Genomic DNA, 20,702 nt, shown 5'->3' with positions numbered 1-20,702 from the left:
TTTGATATATTGGAACTTTGCAAGTGATTAGATATATTGTACGTGTTATGCTATAGTATGGTATAGTATATTTAGTACTACTAGTGCTATTGGTTAAATTGGGTGTCGAAGGTATGTCTTCCTGTAGTTAGCCAGCCGACCTTCGTCTCGCTATTTGTCCCTTGAGACAGCACGCTGGCTAGACTTTCATAAGAAAATGTAGGCACAACTTAGTATGGTTGGCCTTTCGAGTGTAGTGTACACGAGACATGGCAGACGGCAATAGAGAATAGTTTGAGAGAGGGTCGATATATGAGTATACTAGATGGAGAGAGAAAGCGACCGCAGAGAAGGCAGAATGGCCGCTGAATTGTCTTTAACAGAAACACCACAAAGCTCGTGTAGCTTTAGCCACGCGGTTACTGCTACTGCTATTATAATTATTATCGGGAGGTTCTACGGATACTCGGCCTTACGAAGGCGAATGGTGATATGTCGACGGCCGTGGCGATGGCACCGCCTCCTCAGTTACGAGTCACTGAAAAAGAGACTGACAAGCTGAGAGTTTATGCAGATTCCTCCTCTCTACTTGCTAGAAGACCAGACAAGCAGACCAACAGCGCGCGCGTACCCATTGCTCTCACACTCACAAACCTAATATAATATGAGTCGTATTAGTATTGCAAGAAAACGGGAATTTGAGACTCCCACCATGACCCTTATATTCTCGATGCTGGTAGCGCAAGGGAGTCAGAGTGGGGGTCCCGAATTCCCGCGTTCTTGCAACACTAGGTTGTAATGTCGTATACGTCGTGTGTCCTAACCTCACTAAAAGAGTGAGACGGAAAGAAGAGTGGGAAAGAGGAGGGCGCTAAAAGGGGAACTTGAAAAGAGAAGGGAAGGTAGGTGACTTTGTGATGCGAGTGAGCGAATATGCTAGCTGTATGCTAGACACGGTAGAAAGAGAGGAGAAAAAACGAAGAGGCGGTAGACAAAGAAGGACAGCAGGTCGTAAAATACACTTGCACGAGAAAGCGCAAGCGCGTGGCTTCGCCGCAGCACTCGACGAAGAAACCAAAAACATTGACAGTTACACATACAGATATCACGATTATCGCTCTCAGATTTCGACGTTTAATCGTAGTCTTGTTTCTCATCATTTCTTAAATACACGCCAAAGACGCAAAGAAGATGGTTGGGAAGAGCGAGAAGAGAATGAGAGAAGGATGGGGGGATTAAGAATATTGCGATTGGTGAGAGTGTTGGTGTGAGTGCGCGCGCGGAGAGAAACGAAAAGGCGAAGACGGTGACGACGAAGAAGCGGGGTAGTGGTGGCAGAGGAAGGAGAGAAGGAAGAAGTGGGGAGTGTAAAAAGAAAAAGACACACATAGTAGAACCGCTGTCATCATCTTCGAGGTTTGGTGGGTTTGGCGAAGCAAGTGCAAGAAATGTCGCATGTGCGCGTATTGACGGATTTATGCATTCAATTTATTCTCTTTTGTGATCAGTATTCCAGTATCGTGGTTACGTTTGGCTTGGTGTGATACTACCGCGTCCTATATGCTCGTCTACTGACTTACAGCCTTGCTTCTTCTACTACTAGCCATTGGCGATTGTTAATCGCACTCGCCGCCAGAGAACGAGAGAAAGAAGCGACATGGTTCGTCGACAACGACGACAATAACAATAACAAGGAGAAAACAAAGCGTAATGACATTATTTCGGTACTCGATCAATACGCCATTGTGGAGCAGCGTGTCAAATAAATCAGTCGTGTTTGACGTCGCTCGGCTACTGATTGGAGAGACTGCTGCTGCTCGATATCTGTCAACGAAAGATCATCGTATTAGTAGTAGTAGTAACTAGTAGTAATAACAGTGTAGTAGTGGTAACAGGCGTAGTAGAGTAGTGTTAGAGTTCGGCTGTTGGTTGGCGTGACTCTCGAATCGACCGACAAAGAGGAGCTCGATTTGATCGTCGGAACGAGATTGGAGAGTGGACTGAGTGGAGTGGAAGGAAAGGAAGGTCATTCTTCGCGTTGTTGGTGGTGGCGGTAGTGGTAGTAGTGGTGGTAAAGAAGACAGCGAGGGAGGTAGAGGAGGTGGTGGCGCGAGCAGCGACGGCGACGACGGCAGCGGTAGGCTGCTGATAACGGTGTATGTCTGTCGGCGTGCCCGCGTGTCTTTGTAACTAAAAGAACTAGACTCGAGTGTCTGTTTCGTGCAAAATTCAACTTTGATCGTGGAGATATGAAGACGCGCATAGTCACGGCTGCGAGGATGACGCGAGGAGAAAAAGAGAAAGAAGAAAGAGTGGCTACACCGCTGCGTAGTTGAAATTAGAGACGCGCGACAACGCAACAGCAACGATACCATGGCAAAAGTTTCGTGATCGTGGATGAAAATGTGCTGTTGTTTTTTTAGTTCTCAGTTGGATTGTGCGTAAAGAAGGCACGAGCCAACAGCCAACCGTCCACCAGGCCACCGACCCATACCCGTGACCGAGCAAGCGAATAAGCCAACGAGTAAGCGAGCAAGCGAGAGGGACTCGCGTGTATGCCAACAGAGTCGTCTTCTTCTCTTCTTCATCTATTTATTCTCCTTCTCTTCTCTGGTCTCGGTGTATGCGCAATAACCTTCTCCCGGCCAAACTAGTCTCTCTTCTTCGACGCTCTTTTTCACGCCGAAGAGACTCGCATTTTTTAGTTTTTTACTCTGCCAAGTGTTTACGCCGCTTCGTATGAAAAAGTGTGTCCTCTCTGCCCCTCTCCTCATTCTTATCCAGTCCTCATGCAGCCATCCCCACTCCCTGTCTTTCCTTTTCTCGTCAACACGGATGACTTGTTTGTTTCGACTGTGATCGGTCTGTAGGCCGTCTACCAGTGTGCTGCATATTTACGCACACACATACGCGAAGCTGGCTGGCTTGGTATAGCCCGTATAGCCTACTGTACTAGTACGCTAGCACTAGCTACTAGTTAGTTCAGTATCATGTGTGTAACGCGCGGTTACGGCTGCGGCACAGAGACAAACAGCGTCGTAGTGGACCGTGGACCATGCTGAGGCAAGCAGAACTGTGTACGTATTTGCTCTCGGGTGTAATATGATTAAAGAAACGTTTAGAGAGAAACGCGGGGGGAAGTGCGTCAAGTTCTATTACGATTAGAAATTCAATAAGTGAGCAAGGGAGAACAGGCTTTGCGATAAAACTGTTTCCCGCTGACGATGCGCAAATATCCCCCTTTATTCAACACTCGTTACAGCTGCTATTGCTGTTCCTATTCCCGTTCCACGATCCATTTTCGTCCTTGTCCTTATCGTCTTAGAGTCTGGCCACTGGCATTTTCACTCCCACTCCCCTTCTCTCTAGATACCCCCCTCCCTGCCTCTCTTATTTTCCCCTTCTTCACTCTCTCATTGCCAAATTCACACACAAGGAGGCCAAATATCGCGAGACAAGAGTGTCGATCGGCTAAATGAATGGAACGAAAAGACAGAGATGATGTTTATAATAGTGATAATGATGAAGATGATGCTAATAATGATGATAGTAGAGATTCCTGGACGAATTTTCAAGGCATCGCCGTTGATAATGTGATAGACACAGTACCCTTGAACGAATTTAATAAAACGTTGAGTTAGCACACGTGAGAAACGGAGAGAAAAGAGAGAGAGAGAGAGAGAGAGAGTCAGTGTCAGTAAGAGAACGAGATAGGTGTAATAGGTTTGGTGAGGTGGGGTGAGAGGGAATGAAGGAAGGAAGGAAGGATTGCGCGTTGTCTATACTATATACAGGGAGTAGCACGCGTAGTGTTTGCCGATCAAGTGAACGAATGAGTGATTGTTGTGTTTTACATTGAGAATTTGACAAAGTCAAAGCTATCTATTAAGGATTAAGAATGGAGACACTATTGCCCGGGAATACTAGCAATCAGAGCTACAGTCCGCAGTTATCTACGGTCCTAAAGACATATCAGCTCTCGGCTGTAAAGAGCCTTCAGGGACCAAGCTCAGCCCTGCTGGGCATGGACTGCAAGGGTTTATTGCAGCAGGAACAGGCGTCCTTTCGGTTTTCTCCACCGAGTCGTCCAGGTAACAATTGCTGTGCCAGTGACGTCGCCACGGAGCAGCAGCATCTTCCGTTGAAGGACATCGAGAAAGAAAGGGATGTCGTAGGAACTGTAATTGGTTCCGTCGTGGGTTCTGTGGGCACCGTCTTAACCGTGACACCGTGTAGGGAACGAAGGCTGGACCCACCTCCACCGGTTCTTGAGGATTCCGATGACGACCCCCAACCACCGGAGAGACTGAGACTAAAAAGTGTACGCGAAAAAAAGGAACTGGAGTTTCAAATTCCCATTCTCACCACCCCGGACCAAAGCTGCTCCGAGAGGTGTGAAACGATCCTCGAGGGTGAAAGGATATCCTGCTTTGTTGTTGGCGGTGAAAGAAGGTTATGTCTACCCCAGATCTTGAACACGGTTCTTCAAGATTTTTCGCTTCAGCAGATTAATCAGGTCTGCGACGAATTACAAATCTACTGTTCGCGATGTACTCGCGACCAATTGGAAGAATTAAAACTCTCTGGTATCCTTCCAAGAAATGCACCTTCCTGTGGCCTCATCACTCAGACTGATGCTGAGAGACTTGTGAGTGCTTTGTTGTCAAGGACAGAGTCCTGCGATCTGCTTGGGACAGATCAAAGTCAGGATGGGCTGGACAAGAAAATCAGTGGCAAAAATGACATCGAGGGAGATACTATTGCTCAATTTAAAGTGTATCATGAGTGCTTTGGCAAGTGCAAAGGAATCTTTGATGCTGATCTCTTTGATTCGGAAGATTCTGTTTGTATCGAATGTTTGGAGTGTGGCTGTCAATTTTCTCCACAGCGTTTTGTAAGACATGCTCATAGGTCTTTGGAAAATCGTACTTGCCACTGGGGTTTTGATTCTTCTAACTGGAGATCTTATTTGCAACTCTCTCGAGATCAGCAGCATTATAATAAAGCATTACTCGTTTATAGAGAAATTAAGGAAAGGCATCTTGTACCTAATAGCAAAAGAAAACTACAGGTAAGTGTTTTCTTTGTACATTCATTTATTCACTTTATTAAAATATGAATTTATTGTGTTTTGATATTGACCATTGCCTTCTATAAATCACTTTTAGCTGCAACATGATCCAGAAAAATTGGTGAAACGTGCGAAAAAAGAGATAGGACGAGACGATTGTCCTAGTATATATAACAATGGTAGTAGGTTGATCTATCATCCAGCTTCTCAGCCACCACCAGCAAGTGATCCATATTTGCAGATGCAGTGGGCAGTTTTTGAACTGGCTACTAGAGGAGCATCAGCTTTTAGGCCTTGGAGTGCAGCAGGCTCCTGTAAACATAGGGATAAGTAAGCATTGACAAAACAAGCCTTTTGTTTTTACATTGTTACTGTAACAATATTTTTTTGATTACTTGTACTTTACTATGCATAGTTCACCATTGGTGCCTCCTTATTTAAGTCGCGGTCCACCAGTACTGCAGCATCCAGAACGAGTGGTACCTTTATCCGAGTGTGAACGTTTCGAACCACACTTCCAGCCTAATGTTGCTTTGGCGCCCATACCATCGCCTGCTATGACTCCAGTTCCACCACCTCCTTCCATTCACCACTCACGACGTCATTATCATGAACATCGTCGATACAATCATCATTCGCCAAGTCCCAGTGAAAAGCAAGAACAATCTTTTCCAGTTAATGTTAAGCTGGAGAAAACTTCCCCTGGTCCAGTGACCACTGGACCTGGTATTAGTGGGTCGTACCATCATTATCTCCCATGTTCGCCAGAGAATGATCAAATTGAGGCAATAAAAAATGAGAATAAAATTGTTAAAGGAAACGAAGAAGAAGAAGGTAATGCTGCTGTTACTTCGTCAACGTTGAACATGGATCCTCCAACTACAGAAACCACTGTTTCGTCAGCGGAGAGTGACTGCTCCGATACCGACGACTCAGCAGTTACAGATTTGGAAGAGAGACTGATTGCTTTAGATGTCCCGCAGGATCTTCTTGAGCTAGTTCGTCGAATTACCACAGAAAATTCGCAATTGAGGCGTCATCGACGATCGGATGCTCGTGAAATTTCGAGACTACGTAGCCAGCTTCAAATGCAGAAGTTGCAGTCTGCTAAGGAAGAGGATGACACAAAGTCAATGGCGAAAGCAAGTATAGCGGATAGTACTGACAACCAAGAAGAAGAAAAACTAAAATTATCTTCAGACAATAAGGAGTCTCTTCAATCAGAATCGGCAGCAGTGATCAACAACGATTAAGAACAATCATTCTTTTTTCTTTCTTAATTCGTTTCTTTTTTTTCTTTACTCTTTTTCGTTTTCTTGCACTTTAAGAAATTATTTCTGGCATTTGTCTTTAGTTGAGACGAACGCGCACTGAATTATTAAGCGTGATGCTGAATTGTTCACATCCGCACGAAAAAAGCAATGCTCGACAATGTATAGTAATAGGATATCATCGTTTTCTAAGAAATTTCAAAAAACTTACGGATTTTTTGTGATACGCATAAAGCAAAAAGCCATTGTCTTTATCATTACTTTTATTTTTATTTTTATTATTATGATATTTATCATTTTTAGGATTTTAAGCTCATTTTATTATCGGTTTCATTTCAAATCGATTGTAAATATTGTACAAAACGAAATTTGATTAGATCGGAGAAAACTCATTGCGTCAATAATGATTAGGTCTTAATTAATTATTAGATAAATTTCTTGTGTATTAAATACACCTGAATGGCCGGACAGATATTCTTCGCGATTATACATACAAACTTGCATGTACTCGATGAGACGAATGTAACGGAGATTAGATTGCTTTGCATTAATCACCTGTATAATCACAAAAGCATAATGTAAATACATTCTTTACTGATAGATATATATTATATATAGTATATAAATATATATGGTAATATATATATATATATATATCGATAATATGCGAATTATTGCAAAAGTACAAAGAGCCTAGGTGCTATATTGTTATGCTAGGTATGCTGAAAGCATAAACCTAGGTGTGTTCCAGCAGATCGTGATACGTCGTACTACTGAAAGCATTGAGTATATTTTACTCAAAATCGTTGTGTTGTTATAATTATTATTATTTTTTAATTATTACTATTATTAATATTATTACTGAATACAGTTAAACTTGTGCTTTTACTTTGAGTGATAGTGCTAAGTTCAGATAATTATCTAAAAATAAGGACAGGCTTCCCTAATAATTACGATTAATATTTAAACAAGTGGGTAATAATTTGCACAACCACGTTTAAATAGGAAACTGCATAATGCATATACTTGCGTTTTATTAAAAAAGATTCGTACTGATACGTCGATGGAGTAATTGTTCAACTCTTGTTATTTAAATTTTATTCATATATTTTATTTATTTTATAATTTAAAGCACAGATTGGCTAAATCCATTTTTAATATGTTTGTTAATATTTCAATTTGAAACGATAATCAATTGCAAACTGATTATTTGGAAAATGTGCGTTGTAATATTTGGTTTTCTAAACAAAGTTATTAAGCTAATCATTTACCTTAATATTTGTTTAGCAAGATGACGAAAAAGTAGTGAATTCGTAATAGGAAATTTCGGTCCAATAATATTACAAGTACAACGCCCAAGTTTCTATATACATACAATATATTTTTATTCTTCAATCACACTACATTAAAGGGAACCATCAATTGCTCATCATAATCATGTTTAAATAGTAATTATAAATATGTACACAACTCTTAAGATAAAACGACACACACACACACATACACACAGAACGATAAATTAAATGATGGCATATGAGTAATTTCAAGAATCGCGATTAGAATTTACATTGTTTCTGAATCATATCTACGAGCCTAAAAAATATTTCTATTATTTGAGAATATAACCATTATTTACATTATTTTTTAAATGCCTTCTAAAGAATTCGACAATATTAACTGGATTTATTTGCAGTGAGATTTTTACTGTCAAGCTTAAGCTACATAAATATAAAATTGTAATAAATTCAATTACTTTATTATAATCGATGCTCAAATCTTGCTGATTCGACACTTTCGATCTGACCATAATGTTTTTACAGAAATCATTTCTCTTGTATCAAGTCAAGCCGTGCTATTCCGTAGACTCTACGGCAAATATTAATAATATTTACAGTTGTACTATACTATTAAATTTCATAAATCACATGTATTCATATTTGCATTGTCTATTAAGGGAAAAGGGTCAGAAGACGAAACATTTGTATATTCGGAATATTTTTACCAAAATGTTATAATAAGGATTGCTTAGGAAATCTTTCATTTTGAATAATTAATCATTCATTTGTAGAAGTCTTTCAAAACAAAATTGTGCATGAAATCAGGGAAATTAATTATTATAATACGTGTTTTAGCTAAAGTGTATGAATAATAATACCACGAAAGATTAAAGAATAAAGTATATCTTGAAATATTTCTAATAGAATTTTCGTATTTAAGACTTCAGTGCAAAACACGCAGATGTGTGTAAAATAAAAAAAAGACAAAAAAGAAAGAAAATAAGGGAATGATAGGTTTTTCAAAGCATTCCAGCAAAAACTTGAACATAATTTTCGATATTGTGAGGAAATAGAAGAAACTCATCCTATGATATAGTCAGCATTATAATTATCAACGCGTGTACAGCATACATAACATTATAATATTAGAAGAATCCCACCTAAAGTAAACTACATAATATAATCTATGTTTTTCGTATGTACTTAGTATGTATATAAATATATATGTATATTGTATATATTTGTATATGAGCTAAGTACGTGAATTAAACAATAAATAACTTGTATCTTACCTATACAGCGCGATCTAAGCATATTTGAAACCTGCGTATGAATAGTTCATCATCAGAATCGTTAAACTGCCAAGACTTGCAAATGTATTTTCATTTCAAACGAAGATATATGTAATAAATAAATGCAATATCTATAACACTTGGACATTGTATAGTTCATAAATTATATATATTTATATGTATATTGGGTGTTTACCTTACTCACTTCAGAATGTGGATATAACAATTCAGTCATTTGTGTAATTATAAAAGATATTAATTTCTCGCATGAGACCTTGAAAGTCATTTGTGTTAAAATCCAAAAAAGGATTATTCAAGAAATTGATGTCTTTTATATAGTTATAGAGATAAATGTGGATTTTTACATTTACACGCTCTGAGTAGAGTTAAAGTAAAAACCCTGTATAACTAAATTTATATGTATATATATATACTTTTCTGCACGAGTTTAATTTTAAACAAATGATTATTTATTATGCTGAACTTGTTAACGTGATATCAGTATGCACTCTGGATCGGAACAAGGAGAATCTGGCAAAATCATGTGATCTTTCTTATTCTGTATAAAATAAGAAAATCATGTAAAAAATATAACAAGCGTTATATCAGTTGCAACATAATTTATACATAGATATACATATACTGTTAAAGAAAATAAACTATTGTATTGGAGATAGCTAATTTGAAGAGACCACATTTTACAAAACAATTTGATGGAAAAATTAATGAAATTTATGAACGTGTATGAAAGCTATAATATTCATTTGTTTTCATAATATTTATTGCTTCCACATATAATTTAAATAGGATATACATTTTTATGAATAATATAGCACGAGCGCGATAGCAGAATGTGTATACATTATTCTCTACATTATTAAATTCGTCACCAAAATACTTGAAGACGTTACTACACGTCATTGTCATTATTAGGTACTGCATATGTAATACTAAGATTAATTTTGTTCGTGTATAATTTATTCAACAACGCATGTGCTCTATATAACTAACGTAAGTAATTATAATTAGGATGTATTACAAATGACTTATGGGTGATATATTAAAAGTTATTCGAATTCTACATATTTTACTTCTTTTAAAAACCGGCATATGAACATTTTCGATTAGATATAATGTAGAAGAGTAAAATAAATTAACGAAGCAAGATGTGGGCAATAGTTTATTTTCTTAAGTTGTATGTTGTATTATATATACAGGGTTAGCCAAATAAAACGATTCAGACCATGCTTAGAAAATTTTGTTTATTTGTATTTAAAAGGGATATAAGTTTATTGTATAAGAAATTTCTTAGTGCAAATCGAAAAAAACTTGAAAAAGATCTTATAAAAAAAATTTATATCTCTTTATGGTTACGAAATTTGAACAAAATTTTGTGTGTATAGTTTCAATGGTTTCATCTATAGCGAACTCTATATATGTATATCATAATTCTTTATTTGATTTTATTAATTGATTAACTATTGAGAGATAAAATGATTGAATTAATAAAAGATGAGAATCCAATTGGTATTAACGTGTAATATGTGCGTGAAAAATGCGAAGATAAATTAAAGAAAGTGCAAAGTGAAAGTACAAATTTTGATCTCAGGGGCTGAAACTCGAATTCTTTTCGTACCGGTGATTTTCTTAATATACTGCAGTAGTACCGTATATTAAGACTCCTAGGAATACTTACAATTCTGCGGAGAAAACCTGGAAACAAGGCCCTTTTTCAATCGAGCCCTATTTAAATTTTTCTAATAGCATTTCTCTATAACTATAATGTAGTATGTATTTCTCGCAAAAATATAAATCTTTATGAAACATTTTTAATACCAGATCATATGAAGAGCCGCATTCGATACATAATATATCCTTTAAAACATATATATATATATATATGTATATATGTGTATGTATGTAATTATAATTATATTGCACAGAGATATATACAGCAATAATACAAAGTGATAATAATAGCTCATCTCGATACACTTTTTCTATATAAGCGACCCTGTATTAAAAACTTAAATGGTTAATTCATTAGCCTTTATAAAAGAAAAGTATAACATGTATAATGAATTTATGCAATTTAGACAAATGTATTTGTAATATCTTAAAAATTAATACATTCATTTATGTTATTTCAAATTATCTATTGAAAAAAATACAAAGCAGTTTAAAATGTGATTTATTATTATTATATTATTATTATTACTGTACGCTTGTCTCGATGATTATTATTATTTATAATATCATCATTGAATATTTAATCTATATATATATATATATATATATATATTTAGCATATGCTTTTGCGTAGACGTTGATTCAATGTAGTTTAAAATGATGGTTGATGTTTATAAAATTTCGAGGAAAATAAAAAGCATTTTTTTAGAAATTATATATGCTCAATTTTATTGAGCAATAGCCACTTTATTTCAATTATTTAAATTTTAAATTTTACTTTTAGCTTTTGTAATAAATTCTATTGATTTTGATTTTAATTTTGGTTTGCCGGGTAAGAAATTGAAATTTTCTTCAGCTAGACACTACCAACCCTATTAATATCGAAAGGAATGTATTACATAAACTAGAATGATTAGACTGAGAACTTTAATAAAAGCCATTCTATTAGTGAAGCAATAACATGATAATCCTATAGGGTTTTTCCAATATTTACGGAAGTAGAAAAATATGTTTCCTTCTTAATATTTTTTTAACACTAATATAAAAATTATAGCTTTGATAATTAGAATGTAATTATACGATATAAATAGACCCATAAACACAAAGCTGTAGTTGGCTGTAGTTTTTGAGGTTGTCATGTGGGTGGTGTATGTACAAATGTACAGTTTGATACAGATTGCAGGCTGCCCGCTGCAGTCTAGTAAAGTATTTTGTTAAGCATGGCACCGTTCAGAATATTATTACTGTTGGAATTAAGAAAATATTAATATCATAAAAATGAAAGTGCTCTTTTAGATAACTATAACTAAAAAACCGCCTAATGATTGACGCTTAGTACTCAACCCAGCTGTTTATTTTAAACTTTATGTGAAGTGGTAAGATATACACGTCTAAATTTTCAGGTTAACAACCCGCATAATGTAGACGTGTCAATTCATTTCTTAGCAATCTAATGACATTTGCTTATTTTTTCGAAAAAAAATAGTGTTTTTTTTATTAATTACTGATTTAATAATGCAAATACAATATTTCTTAGAATTTTTTTATACATTATTTAAAATTGAATTGACTTTTTGCTTTTTGGAAATAATAAATTTTAACTTAACTATTACTAATTTTATGACATATTTTCAACAGAGTTAAAACAAATCTAGTGTTAATTTTCCTTTATTAAGTTTCTATAAATGAGGAAGAAAATGCATCCTGAATGTAAAAATTGTGTGTTTTTCTACAAAATATTTATTGTACAAATATAACATATGTATGAAATTATTGTGTTAAATCATTAATTAAATTATTGTGTAATTTATTATATGGTATTTGAATAATTGTATAAAAGAAGCTAATAATAGTTTTTCTTTTTTAGGCATACTTTTATGATTGAAAATAAGTTTGGATTTAACTCAATATGCTTCCTCTTTCGCACAAAGATTCACGTAATATTGGCAGTCACATTAAGGAGAAGCTGTTAGGATGGAAGCGTTTAATCTTCTCAGACAAAAATACAAGGAATTTATTCCTTTTTCTAATTCTAAACTTATCATTTGCCTTTGTTGAGCTATCGTATGGAATGTGGACAAACAGTTTAGGCCTAATTTCAGATAGTTTTCATATGTTTTTTGATTGCACTGGTCTATTAGCTGGCTTGGTAGCTTCAGTTATTACAAAATGGAGAGCAAATGAAAGATATTCTTATGGCTATGTACGAGCAGAAGTACTTGGTGGTTTTGTGAATGGGCTATTATTATTATTTATTGCTCTATTTATTATGTCCGAAGCTGTTGAAAGAGCAATCGAACCACCAGAAATAAAACATGAAAGACTTTTTGTCGTATCTGTGCTTGGACTTATAGTGAATTTAGTAGGAATATATGCTTTTCAACATGGACATGGACATGGCCATGGAGGTGGTAGTCATGGTCATTCCCATTCACATTCACATGGAGGCCATGGCCATTCTCATACAAATCATAATCACAGCCATGATCATCATGATATTGAAATAGATCCATCTTTTACGGGTGGTAATTCACAAATTATGAAAGGTGTTTTTCTGCATATTCTAGCTGATACACTTGGATCAGTTGGTGTAATTATATCAGCTGTTTTAATGCAAATGTTTGGATGGATGATAGCTGACCCTATATGTTCTATGCTTATAGCAGTACTGATAGTATTAAGTGTACTCTCTCTGATGAAAGAATCTTGGGAGATTCTTATGCAGAGACAGCCTATGGCACTTGATCATATTTTACCACAATGCTATAATAAAGTAAAACAATTAGCAGGGGTTTATAGTGTGCAAGAACAACATTTTTGGACTTTGTGTTCTGATGTGTATGTAGGATGCATGAAACTTGAAGTAGCTAGAACAGTTGATGCCAAATATGTTGTAGCCCATACACAAATGATTTTTCAAGCAGCTGGTGTAAGACATCTCACTGTTCAGTTGGATTATGCACCCATGTGATCCACAAATAACATATACCTCACAAAATATCTTTGCAAAGAAGATTCCTTTAACGCAGCAACAATATGTGGAGTTTGTCAAAGAGAAGCTAGGAATACTGCTTTACTGCAGAATATATTTGCCATTTTAAAACAATGTGGTTGTAACTTTGTAAACAATGGTAAATATAGTTTAAGACTACAAATTGTTTAAAAAATATTTATTTAGTAAATCAGCAGAGGTGCTATATCAGTAGCCTTCCAGGTAATTTAAATTTTAATTCAGTATATACACCACAAATATTAATTGGGATATAAATTATAGCTCATTTGAATATTGTTGTTTTCTAACATAGGGAAGTAAGATATTTTATTCTTATCATATGATATTGTGTAAATATTAAACCCTTACATTTTGTAAACTTTTGACCTCTTGCAGTAAAGATTTATTTATAAAATCAACAATTTGCTTTTATAATTATATCCAAAAATAGAAACAGGAACTGCAACATTATTTCTATAAACTGCAACAGGTTCTGCTGTATCTGTACTTTGTTTAAATTATAAGTTGCATTTAAGAAAGGAAAGTAGGTATTGTTAAGTAGGTAATGAATTTATTATCAAATATATTTAAAACAATATTCAGTTCCAATGTGTGTGTATAACTACTTATATTTATGGCTAATTAATTTTTATCTTTAAAATCTCTTTGGTAACTATTGTTAAAGCCTTGTGTATTCTCACAAATGTTATACAAAATATTTGGAGTTTTGAGGAGGATATATTGTTTTATAACTGGCAGAGATAATAATTTATATTCAGTTAACCTTCTTTAAAATCCTTTTCTGTAATAGTAAATTGTTTCCAGTGTGATTCTGTAATGTTACAGATCACATAATACCTATTCAATTTTACTTAAAAAAACATTGCATTAGGTTTATGTTGCATAAAATGCCAAGTAATGTAGTAGCAGAAAGCATCTCATGAAAAATATTATTAGTATATAAAGTTAAAAATGTGCTAATACACTTTTTATTTATTAAAGTGTAAAAGTAGAAAAAGAGTTTTGTTATAAAGTATCATGAAAAGCATTTAAAACTTATATTATAAAATTTAATCCTAAATTTTAAGTATTAATAAATTATTTATAAAGAACACTTAGCTGTGCTAAAGTAAGGAATGAAAATGTAACAAAGTATTTATATTTTAATTGGAAAAATTTGAAACATTTTGTTTCATGCAAGAGAATATATTTTCTCGTAGATAATTTTAATTATGGTTGATGCTATGGGTAAATATAGTCTTTTATTTATTTAGATGCCTACAATAATTTTTGTGAAAATTGCTTTGTATGGCGCTTCATTTTGTACAAAACATTATCAAATCTCATTTCTTTGTATCAAAAATTTACCAACAAACAATACAAGTTATGTAATCGTAAGATATCCTATTAAAAGCATTTATTATATGTTTTATAAAGAATGATCTTCATTCAATTTAGATAGTGTTCTAAAATGCTCAGATCACATTTATTAAACTATAATGTTAACATTCCAATTTTAATAAAAATTTACTCTATCTGTAACACATTTTAAATTGTGATCATGTAAAAGCCAAAACGCAATTATCAGGTATTGTCAATTTTTTATCAATATTTATATTCTTTATAATTAAAATATAATATAATCCATAACACATTGGTTGTTTATTGCCAACAAATTGTAAGGCGTTATGTGTGTGTATAAATAATTTTAAAGTACTTATTATAATTAATATGCAATAATATTTCAAATATTATAATTCATTCAAATAAGTAATACAGTTTTGTAAAAATTGTAACACTAAGGCCCGGTTCCACAAGCCTTTTTTGATCTGGATTAAGTTAATTTTGCTATATATTATGTCACATAGAATATAGCATAATTAACTTAATCCAGTTTAAACAAGGCTTGTGGAATCAGTCCTAAATGAAGCTATTCAATATGGAATATTTTTTAAAGTAGCCATAATTATTCTTTTAAAAAAGTAGAGTGAGCAAAATTAATATTATATAAAGAACACTATCTTTAATTTTTTAGTGTCATAATAAAAAATACCAAAGTGACTCAAATCAATTAAAATCATATAATGTTTTTTGTTAAAGGGTATTTTTAAAATTTGCTAAATGAAGACGATAATTAAATAACTTTTTATGTTAGTAAAATAGTTTTAATTTTTCCATATTTTAAACAATACTATCGGATATTAAATTGATTTACCCATTAGCTTCCGGTAAAGTTCGTGACCTAATGAAAGTAAAGATGGTGGAGCATACGCTTCCTTTTTCTTGTTAAACGCCAACCAACATGGTATGTATTTTCATACTTTATACATTAATAAAAAAACCATCAAATATATCAGTTTCCATATAATAAAATGATATTTTTAGAGTTACTTAGTATTTGAACAATATTTACTAGGTATCTAAATATGTAAATTTTGTAAAAAATAGACATTCTTAAAGTTTCGAAGATGTTCACATGGCTTATGAATAACTTGTTTTTGTGTTAACATTAAATTTTTCATAAGTACGAGTTTTAGTACAGTTATAGTAGCTTAAGGTATATATAATATATTTACTGTTTTTTCTTTAATTGGATATCATAATCATTGCAGCAAATAATGAAGTAAAACATAACCTAACATTTTCATTTAATTTTCTGGTATGAACATGGTAAAAAATAAAGCTATCAATGTTCTGAAATGATTTCAAAATTTCTTTGGTACTATAATTATTCTCTAAATATGGTTAACTATTATGGTTTTTTAGTACAACTATAATATTGAAATAAATATGACGAATGAGATTTTCTTGACCTAATAATGGAGGTTTAACTGATTTAATGAGTCTGATTATGTATTTCATGTAAATATTTTTAAGTATAACTATGCACAGAACATAAAAACTTATGTTTACCTCTGTTTTAAAGGCTCCTAAGAAAGATACAAAGGGATCGTCAAAACAACCTCAGAAGACACAAAAGAAGAAGGAAGGTGGATCTGGAGGAAAAGCTAAGAAGAAGGTATGCATGTATTGAAAACAAAATGAGAAATAAGTATTTTGCGTGATGACATTTGCAAGTTGCTTGATGCATCCTGAAAGCAAAAAGCTGATTTAATGAGTCTGATTATATTTTATGATATTAAATATTATCTTATAATTTCTTCAATATAATACTAAGTGATTAATATTTTTCTAATATTGTAGAAGTGGTCCAAAGGAAAAGTACGGGATAAGCTAAACAACCAGGTGCTTTTTGACAAAAATACATATGAGAAGCTTATTAAAGATATCCCATTGTACAAATTAATCACACCATCCATTGTGAGTGAGAGATTGAAAATCCGTGGATCCCTTGCAAGGCGAGCTCTTATCGAATTGCAACAGAAAGGTCTTGTAAAGCAAGTTGTACAACATCATGCACAGCTTATTTATACGCGTACCACTAAGGGCGATGATCCAGCTGCATAATTTATCTGTGCGCAATGTATATGTTTAATAAAAAATATAAATAGACAAACAGAACTCTTATTAATGAACGAATACCTTTATGGCTAAATTGATTTTTTAATTATGATAATTACGGAGTTAAGTACGTTCGAAATACTCGATGATATTTAATCGATTGTTTAGCAATACGCCGTCTTTTTGTTTATCCGCGTTAATAGCTGATTTCAAATGAGTTACGAATTTTTTTTTTCTGCCCGGTTTCATACCAGGTACAAGCTGGGCTCGAAATCCAAAATTCTAGTAGAAACAATCATTCAAATGAAAAAACGTGCCAAGAAATCTTTAGTGTAGCCGAGCAAAGTTGAAATTCTAGTCTATAATCATCACTGGCAAAACATAATTGCTAATGAACTAAACTTTCAAGGCTAAAAACGTAATCAAGAATTTAAAGTATGCAATACTTCATTAGTTCATAAATGAGTTTATTTTAATTTACAAGTTTTTTCCTGGTTAATGTAAACTATTCAGCAAATTAATAATTATGAGGGTTATAATCTTCAAATTTCTCATTTATGAAACAAGTTAAAAGTCGGATTTAGTTAGTTTCTGCATTATAATTCAGATAATTATGCATCAGAATAGTGCAAGAAGCCAGTTAACCGCCACAAAAGCCGCTGGTCTTCCAATGAAGAGACTGCAGCGGGCATGGCCATGCCATTAAGTGCATCTAAGCGATTAAGCCCCCGAAACTCTGAAGTAAATGCACTGGAGCAGCGGGGCTACATCATTGGAAAAAAAATCGGACAGGTACATTTATTTCTTCACATCCACATTAGATATATCGTATAATTTGCTTTGCAAGTAAAGTAATCATTAAACATATAAGATGCATTTTTAGGGATCGTATGCAACCGTTCATTTGGCTGAATATGTGGATGGAACGAGTCGAAAGAAAATGCGCCTTGCGTGTAAAATTTTCGATAAAAAAGAAGCCCCGAGCGATTTCCTTGAAAAGTTTTTTCCTCGCGAACTCGAAATCTTAACGAAAATTGAAAATCCTCATATTATTCAAGTAAGAACTGCGGGAATACGAGGAGAAAATTAAATAGCTGTTTTTAAAAGTTATTGAAATTGATATGAAGTAGCTTTTCTACATTTTGGCGTACGTTATTTCTAGGTGCATAGTATTTTGCAGCGTGGACCACGTGTTTTTATATTCATGCGATTTGCCGATAACGGCGATCTTCTGGATTTCGTAAAAAGAAATGGCGCCGTACCGGAGCAACAATCGAAGCTTTGGTTCCGTCAAATGGCATCTGGATTACATTATCTCCATAGTAAAAATATAGCTCACCGGGATCTGAAGTGCGAAAATATCCTACTCTCAAGGAGATTCAATGTTAAACTGGCCGATTTCGGTTTTGCGAGATTCTGTGTTGATTCCGATGGGAGACGAGTACTTAGCCAGGTATACTTTGAAACGCACCAGGATAATCAAAATTGTACGTATTTTAAAATGAATGATATCAATGAAATTACACTTTCAGACTTATTGCGGTTCAGCGGCTTATGCGGCACCGGAAGTTGTGTCAGGGACCCCCTATAATCCAAAATTGGCGGACGTATGGTCGCTAGGAATCATTCTTTTCATTATTTTAAATGGCTCAATGCCATTTGATGATGCCAATCATAGGCGGTTACTCAAGGACCAAATGTCACGAAATTGGTTCTTTCGTTCACGCGTACGCGATACTCTTTCCGTAACGGCAAAAAATATTGTTAAGCACATTTTAGAGCCGGATATTACTCTTAGATTTACACTTGAAAGAGTTCTTGCTCATGAATGGGTACGGGCTAAAAAGGATAAATCATCTACCCACGTTGGACGGCTTGTTCATTCGGCACCACCTTTTCATCAACAGGTTTATAACCATTTATATCAAATGTAGTTTTTTATCCATATTATAATCCACATCTTTAAACAGTTAAGGGTTTCATTCCAAAATGGATATATCACCTTATCAAACAAATAGATACATCACGATCATTTTTTAAGGAAAGGTATTAGCTCCGCGTAGTAGTGGCTATAAATATATTTTTCTCGGTATTTTTAACAAACTCCATCTTAAATAACGATATGATTGTGATAACATAGCACTCACGCTAGATTCATACCATCCTGGTCAGACAATACACAAATTTACATAAAAACCGAATTCACTTATACACACAATCACTTCTGCAAAACGAAAATCAAACTAAAATTAGAAAACAATACAATTAAATAAACAAAGAAAACATATAATATTATTTATAAAATTGCGCCCGTACGGATAATATTCAATAAAATCAGTTTTTTTTATTGTACTTTAATTGATTTTAAATATTTCATTATTCATTATTAATTAAATTCTCGCTAAGAGAAAATTTTTTTCTATTATTTTTAAATTAAAAAATTGTCCGACTATTATAGCATGGATTTACTCAGCAAACAAAAATATTTATACATATTATAAAAATATTGTAAGAATATTTATAGGACATTGTCTCGTTTATTAATATTCGTAAAATATTTTACGCTATATTGAGGTTACTGAGATTCAGGGAATTTATAAATCGATCAGGTAATAGTCATATATGTACCACTAAGGGTCAGTTACACCAACTATTTCGCGAAGGTTTTAGTCGTTAAGCACTAGCTAACAATAGTTCCTGTTACCTAAACTATTTGCTATTTTAACAACAATTTAAGTTAACTTGGTTTCGTGAAATTGGTCCTAAGTCATTCACGTTATTATCACCTTAGTACTTGGAAGGGTAACCACTTGAAAAAACCCCACGTATTATTTACCTTTGCTTTTTAGCTTCAATTTAATTATCATTCCTCAAAATCGTTAAAAGTGCTTTGAACCATCAGCCAATGGCCATACCACGATGGGTCCACCGGTTCTCGTCCGATCACCGAAGTTAAGCATCGTTGGGCGCGGTTAGTACTTGGATGGGTGACCGCTTGGGAACACCGCGTGCTATTGGCTTTCCTTTTTCTTTCTTTTTTTTTAATTTCATCATTCCTCAAAACCCTTACAAGTACCAATGCTCTCAGCCAATGGCCATACCACGATGGGTCCACCGGTTCTCGTCCGATCACCGAAGTTAAGCATCGTTGGGCGCGGTTAGTACTTGGATGGGTGACCGCTTGGGAACACCGCGTGCTATTGGCTTTTTTTTGAATATTGTCTTTCTTTAAAGTCGCTACAAGTGCATTTACTCTTAGCCAATGAGCATATCACAATAGCTCTACCGTCTCTCTTACTCCATTCTTGCATGAACTTTTGTACTTTTTATTCCGAATTTAATTGGTTATCGGTTTTTTGGAAACACGAAAATAAAGATTTTATACAAGGGGATTTTTCTATTGTAGTCGTATAAGTTTAAGCTAAAAAAAAACAATTATTTGATATTATATTAAAGTAATTCGTAATGAAATATTGAAAATAGCTAGGCAGCAAGGTGAAATAATATATATATATATATATATATATATATATAAAGAATGTAGATTGTTGCAATGATTATGATAGTTATGAGTCCAATATTCTTCATTTTTCTTTTTCATTTCCATTTTATACTTAGAAATTTTCTATCTTTGTCTTGATTTCAATTTTTAGACATTCATTTTATAAT

General features: G+C 33.9%; 4 protein-coding genes and 2 non-coding genes across 6 annotated transcripts; all 6 read left to right on the top strand.

Moving 5' to 3' along the window:
* The first annotated feature begins 951 nt into the window (after positions 1-951).
* Snoo (Sno oncogene) lies at positions 952-9,029 on the top strand. Its single transcript, XM_066739069.1, has 3 exons — positions 952-5,050; positions 5,148-5,380; positions 5,466-9,029. The coding sequence occupies exons 1-3, from the start codon at positions 3,878-3,880 to the stop codon at positions 6,301-6,303; spliced, it is 2,244 nt and encodes a 747-aa protein (XP_066595166.1). The 5' UTR covers positions 952-3,877; the 3' UTR covers positions 6,304-9,029.
* Positions 9,030-11,262: 2,233 nt separating this feature from the next.
* ZnT86D (zinc transporter 86D) lies at positions 11,263-14,326 on the top strand. Its single transcript, XM_066739070.1, has 2 exons — positions 11,263-11,955; positions 12,447-14,326. The coding sequence occupies exon 2, from the start codon at positions 12,489-12,491 to the stop codon at positions 13,548-13,550; it is 1,062 nt and encodes a 353-aa protein (XP_066595167.1). The 5' UTR covers positions 11,263-11,955; positions 12,447-12,488; the 3' UTR covers positions 13,551-14,326.
* Positions 14,327-15,816: 1,490 nt separating this feature from the next.
* Positions 15,817-17,093, top strand: RpS25 (ribosomal protein S25). Its single transcript, XM_066739075.1, has 3 exons — positions 15,817-15,876; positions 16,498-16,590; positions 16,776-17,093. Exons 1-3 carry the CDS (start codon positions 15,874-15,876, stop codon positions 17,037-17,039), a joined length of 360 nt encoding a protein of 119 aa, XP_066595172.1. The 5' UTR covers positions 15,817-15,873; the 3' UTR covers positions 17,040-17,093.
* A 348-nt stretch (positions 17,094-17,441) lies between these two features.
* On the top strand, positions 17,442-19,306 carry Tssk (Testis-specific serine/threonine kinase). The gene is made up of 6 exons (XM_066739174.1): positions 17,442-17,825; positions 17,917-18,090; positions 18,196-18,486; positions 18,566-18,940; positions 19,009-19,079; positions 19,174-19,306. The coding sequence occupies exons 1-6, from the start codon at positions 17,724-17,726 to the stop codon at positions 19,304-19,306; spliced, it is 1,146 nt and encodes a 381-aa protein (XP_066595271.1). The 5' UTR covers positions 17,442-17,723.
* A 628-nt stretch (positions 19,307-19,934) lies between these two features.
* LOC136780703 (5S ribosomal RNA) lies at positions 19,935-20,053 on the top strand. Its single transcript, XR_010823799.1, has one exon. It is a non-coding gene; the product is annotated as a 5S ribosomal RNA (ribosomal RNA).
* A 67-nt stretch (positions 20,054-20,120) lies between these two features.
* On the top strand, positions 20,121-20,239 carry LOC136780702 (5S ribosomal RNA). Its single transcript, XR_010823798.1, has one exon. It is a non-coding gene; the product is annotated as a 5S ribosomal RNA (ribosomal RNA).
* The last annotated feature ends 463 nt before the right edge of the window (positions 20,240-20,702 follow it).

Source organism: Prorops nasuta, unplaced genomic scaffold (assembly GCF_024137725.1).
Source record: "Prorops nasuta isolate Cenicafe-Biocafe unplaced genomic scaffold, Cenicafe_Pnas_1.2 PNAS00019, whole genome shotgun sequence".
Lineage (NCBI taxonomy): Eukaryota > Metazoa > Arthropoda > Insecta > Hymenoptera > Bethylidae > Prorops > Prorops nasuta.
The sequence above is the reverse complement of the archived record's forward strand: the minus strand, read 5'-3'. Positions and strand labels throughout refer to the sequence as shown.

Excerpts from the sequence above, each read along its gene's own strand:
- Snoo (XM_066739069.1), top strand. The coding sequence starts at position 3,878 with ATGGAGACACTATTGCCCGGGAATACTAGCAATCAGAGCTACAGTCCG. Across the intron at positions 5,051-5,147 it reads ATAGCAAAAGAAAACTACAG|CTGCAACATGATCCAGAAAA; the intron begins GTAAGTGTTTTC and ends AATCACTTTTAG. Across the intron at positions 5,381-5,465 it reads TCCTGTAAACATAGGGATAA|TTCACCATTGGTGCCTCCTT; the intron begins GTAAGCATTGAC and ends TACTATGCATAG.
- ZnT86D (XM_066739070.1), top strand. The coding sequence starts at position 12,489 with ATGCTTCCTCTTTCGCACAAAGATTCACGTAATATTGGCAGTCACATT.
- RpS25 (XM_066739075.1), top strand. Across the intron at positions 16,591-16,775 it reads GAGGAAAAGCTAAGAAGAAG|AAGTGGTCCAAAGGAAAAGT; the intron begins GTATGCATGTAT and ends CTAATATTGTAG.
- Tssk (XM_066739174.1), top strand. The coding sequence starts at position 17,724 with ATGGCCATGCCATTAAGTGCATCTAAGCGATTAAGCCCCCGAAACTCT. Across the intron at positions 17,826-17,916 it reads TTGGAAAAAAAATCGGACAG|GGATCGTATGCAACCGTTCA; the intron begins GTACATTTATTT and ends ATGCATTTTTAG. Across the intron at positions 18,487-18,565 it reads GGAGACGAGTACTTAGCCAG|ACTTATTGCGGTTCAGCGGC; the intron begins GTATACTTTGAA and ends TTACACTTTCAG.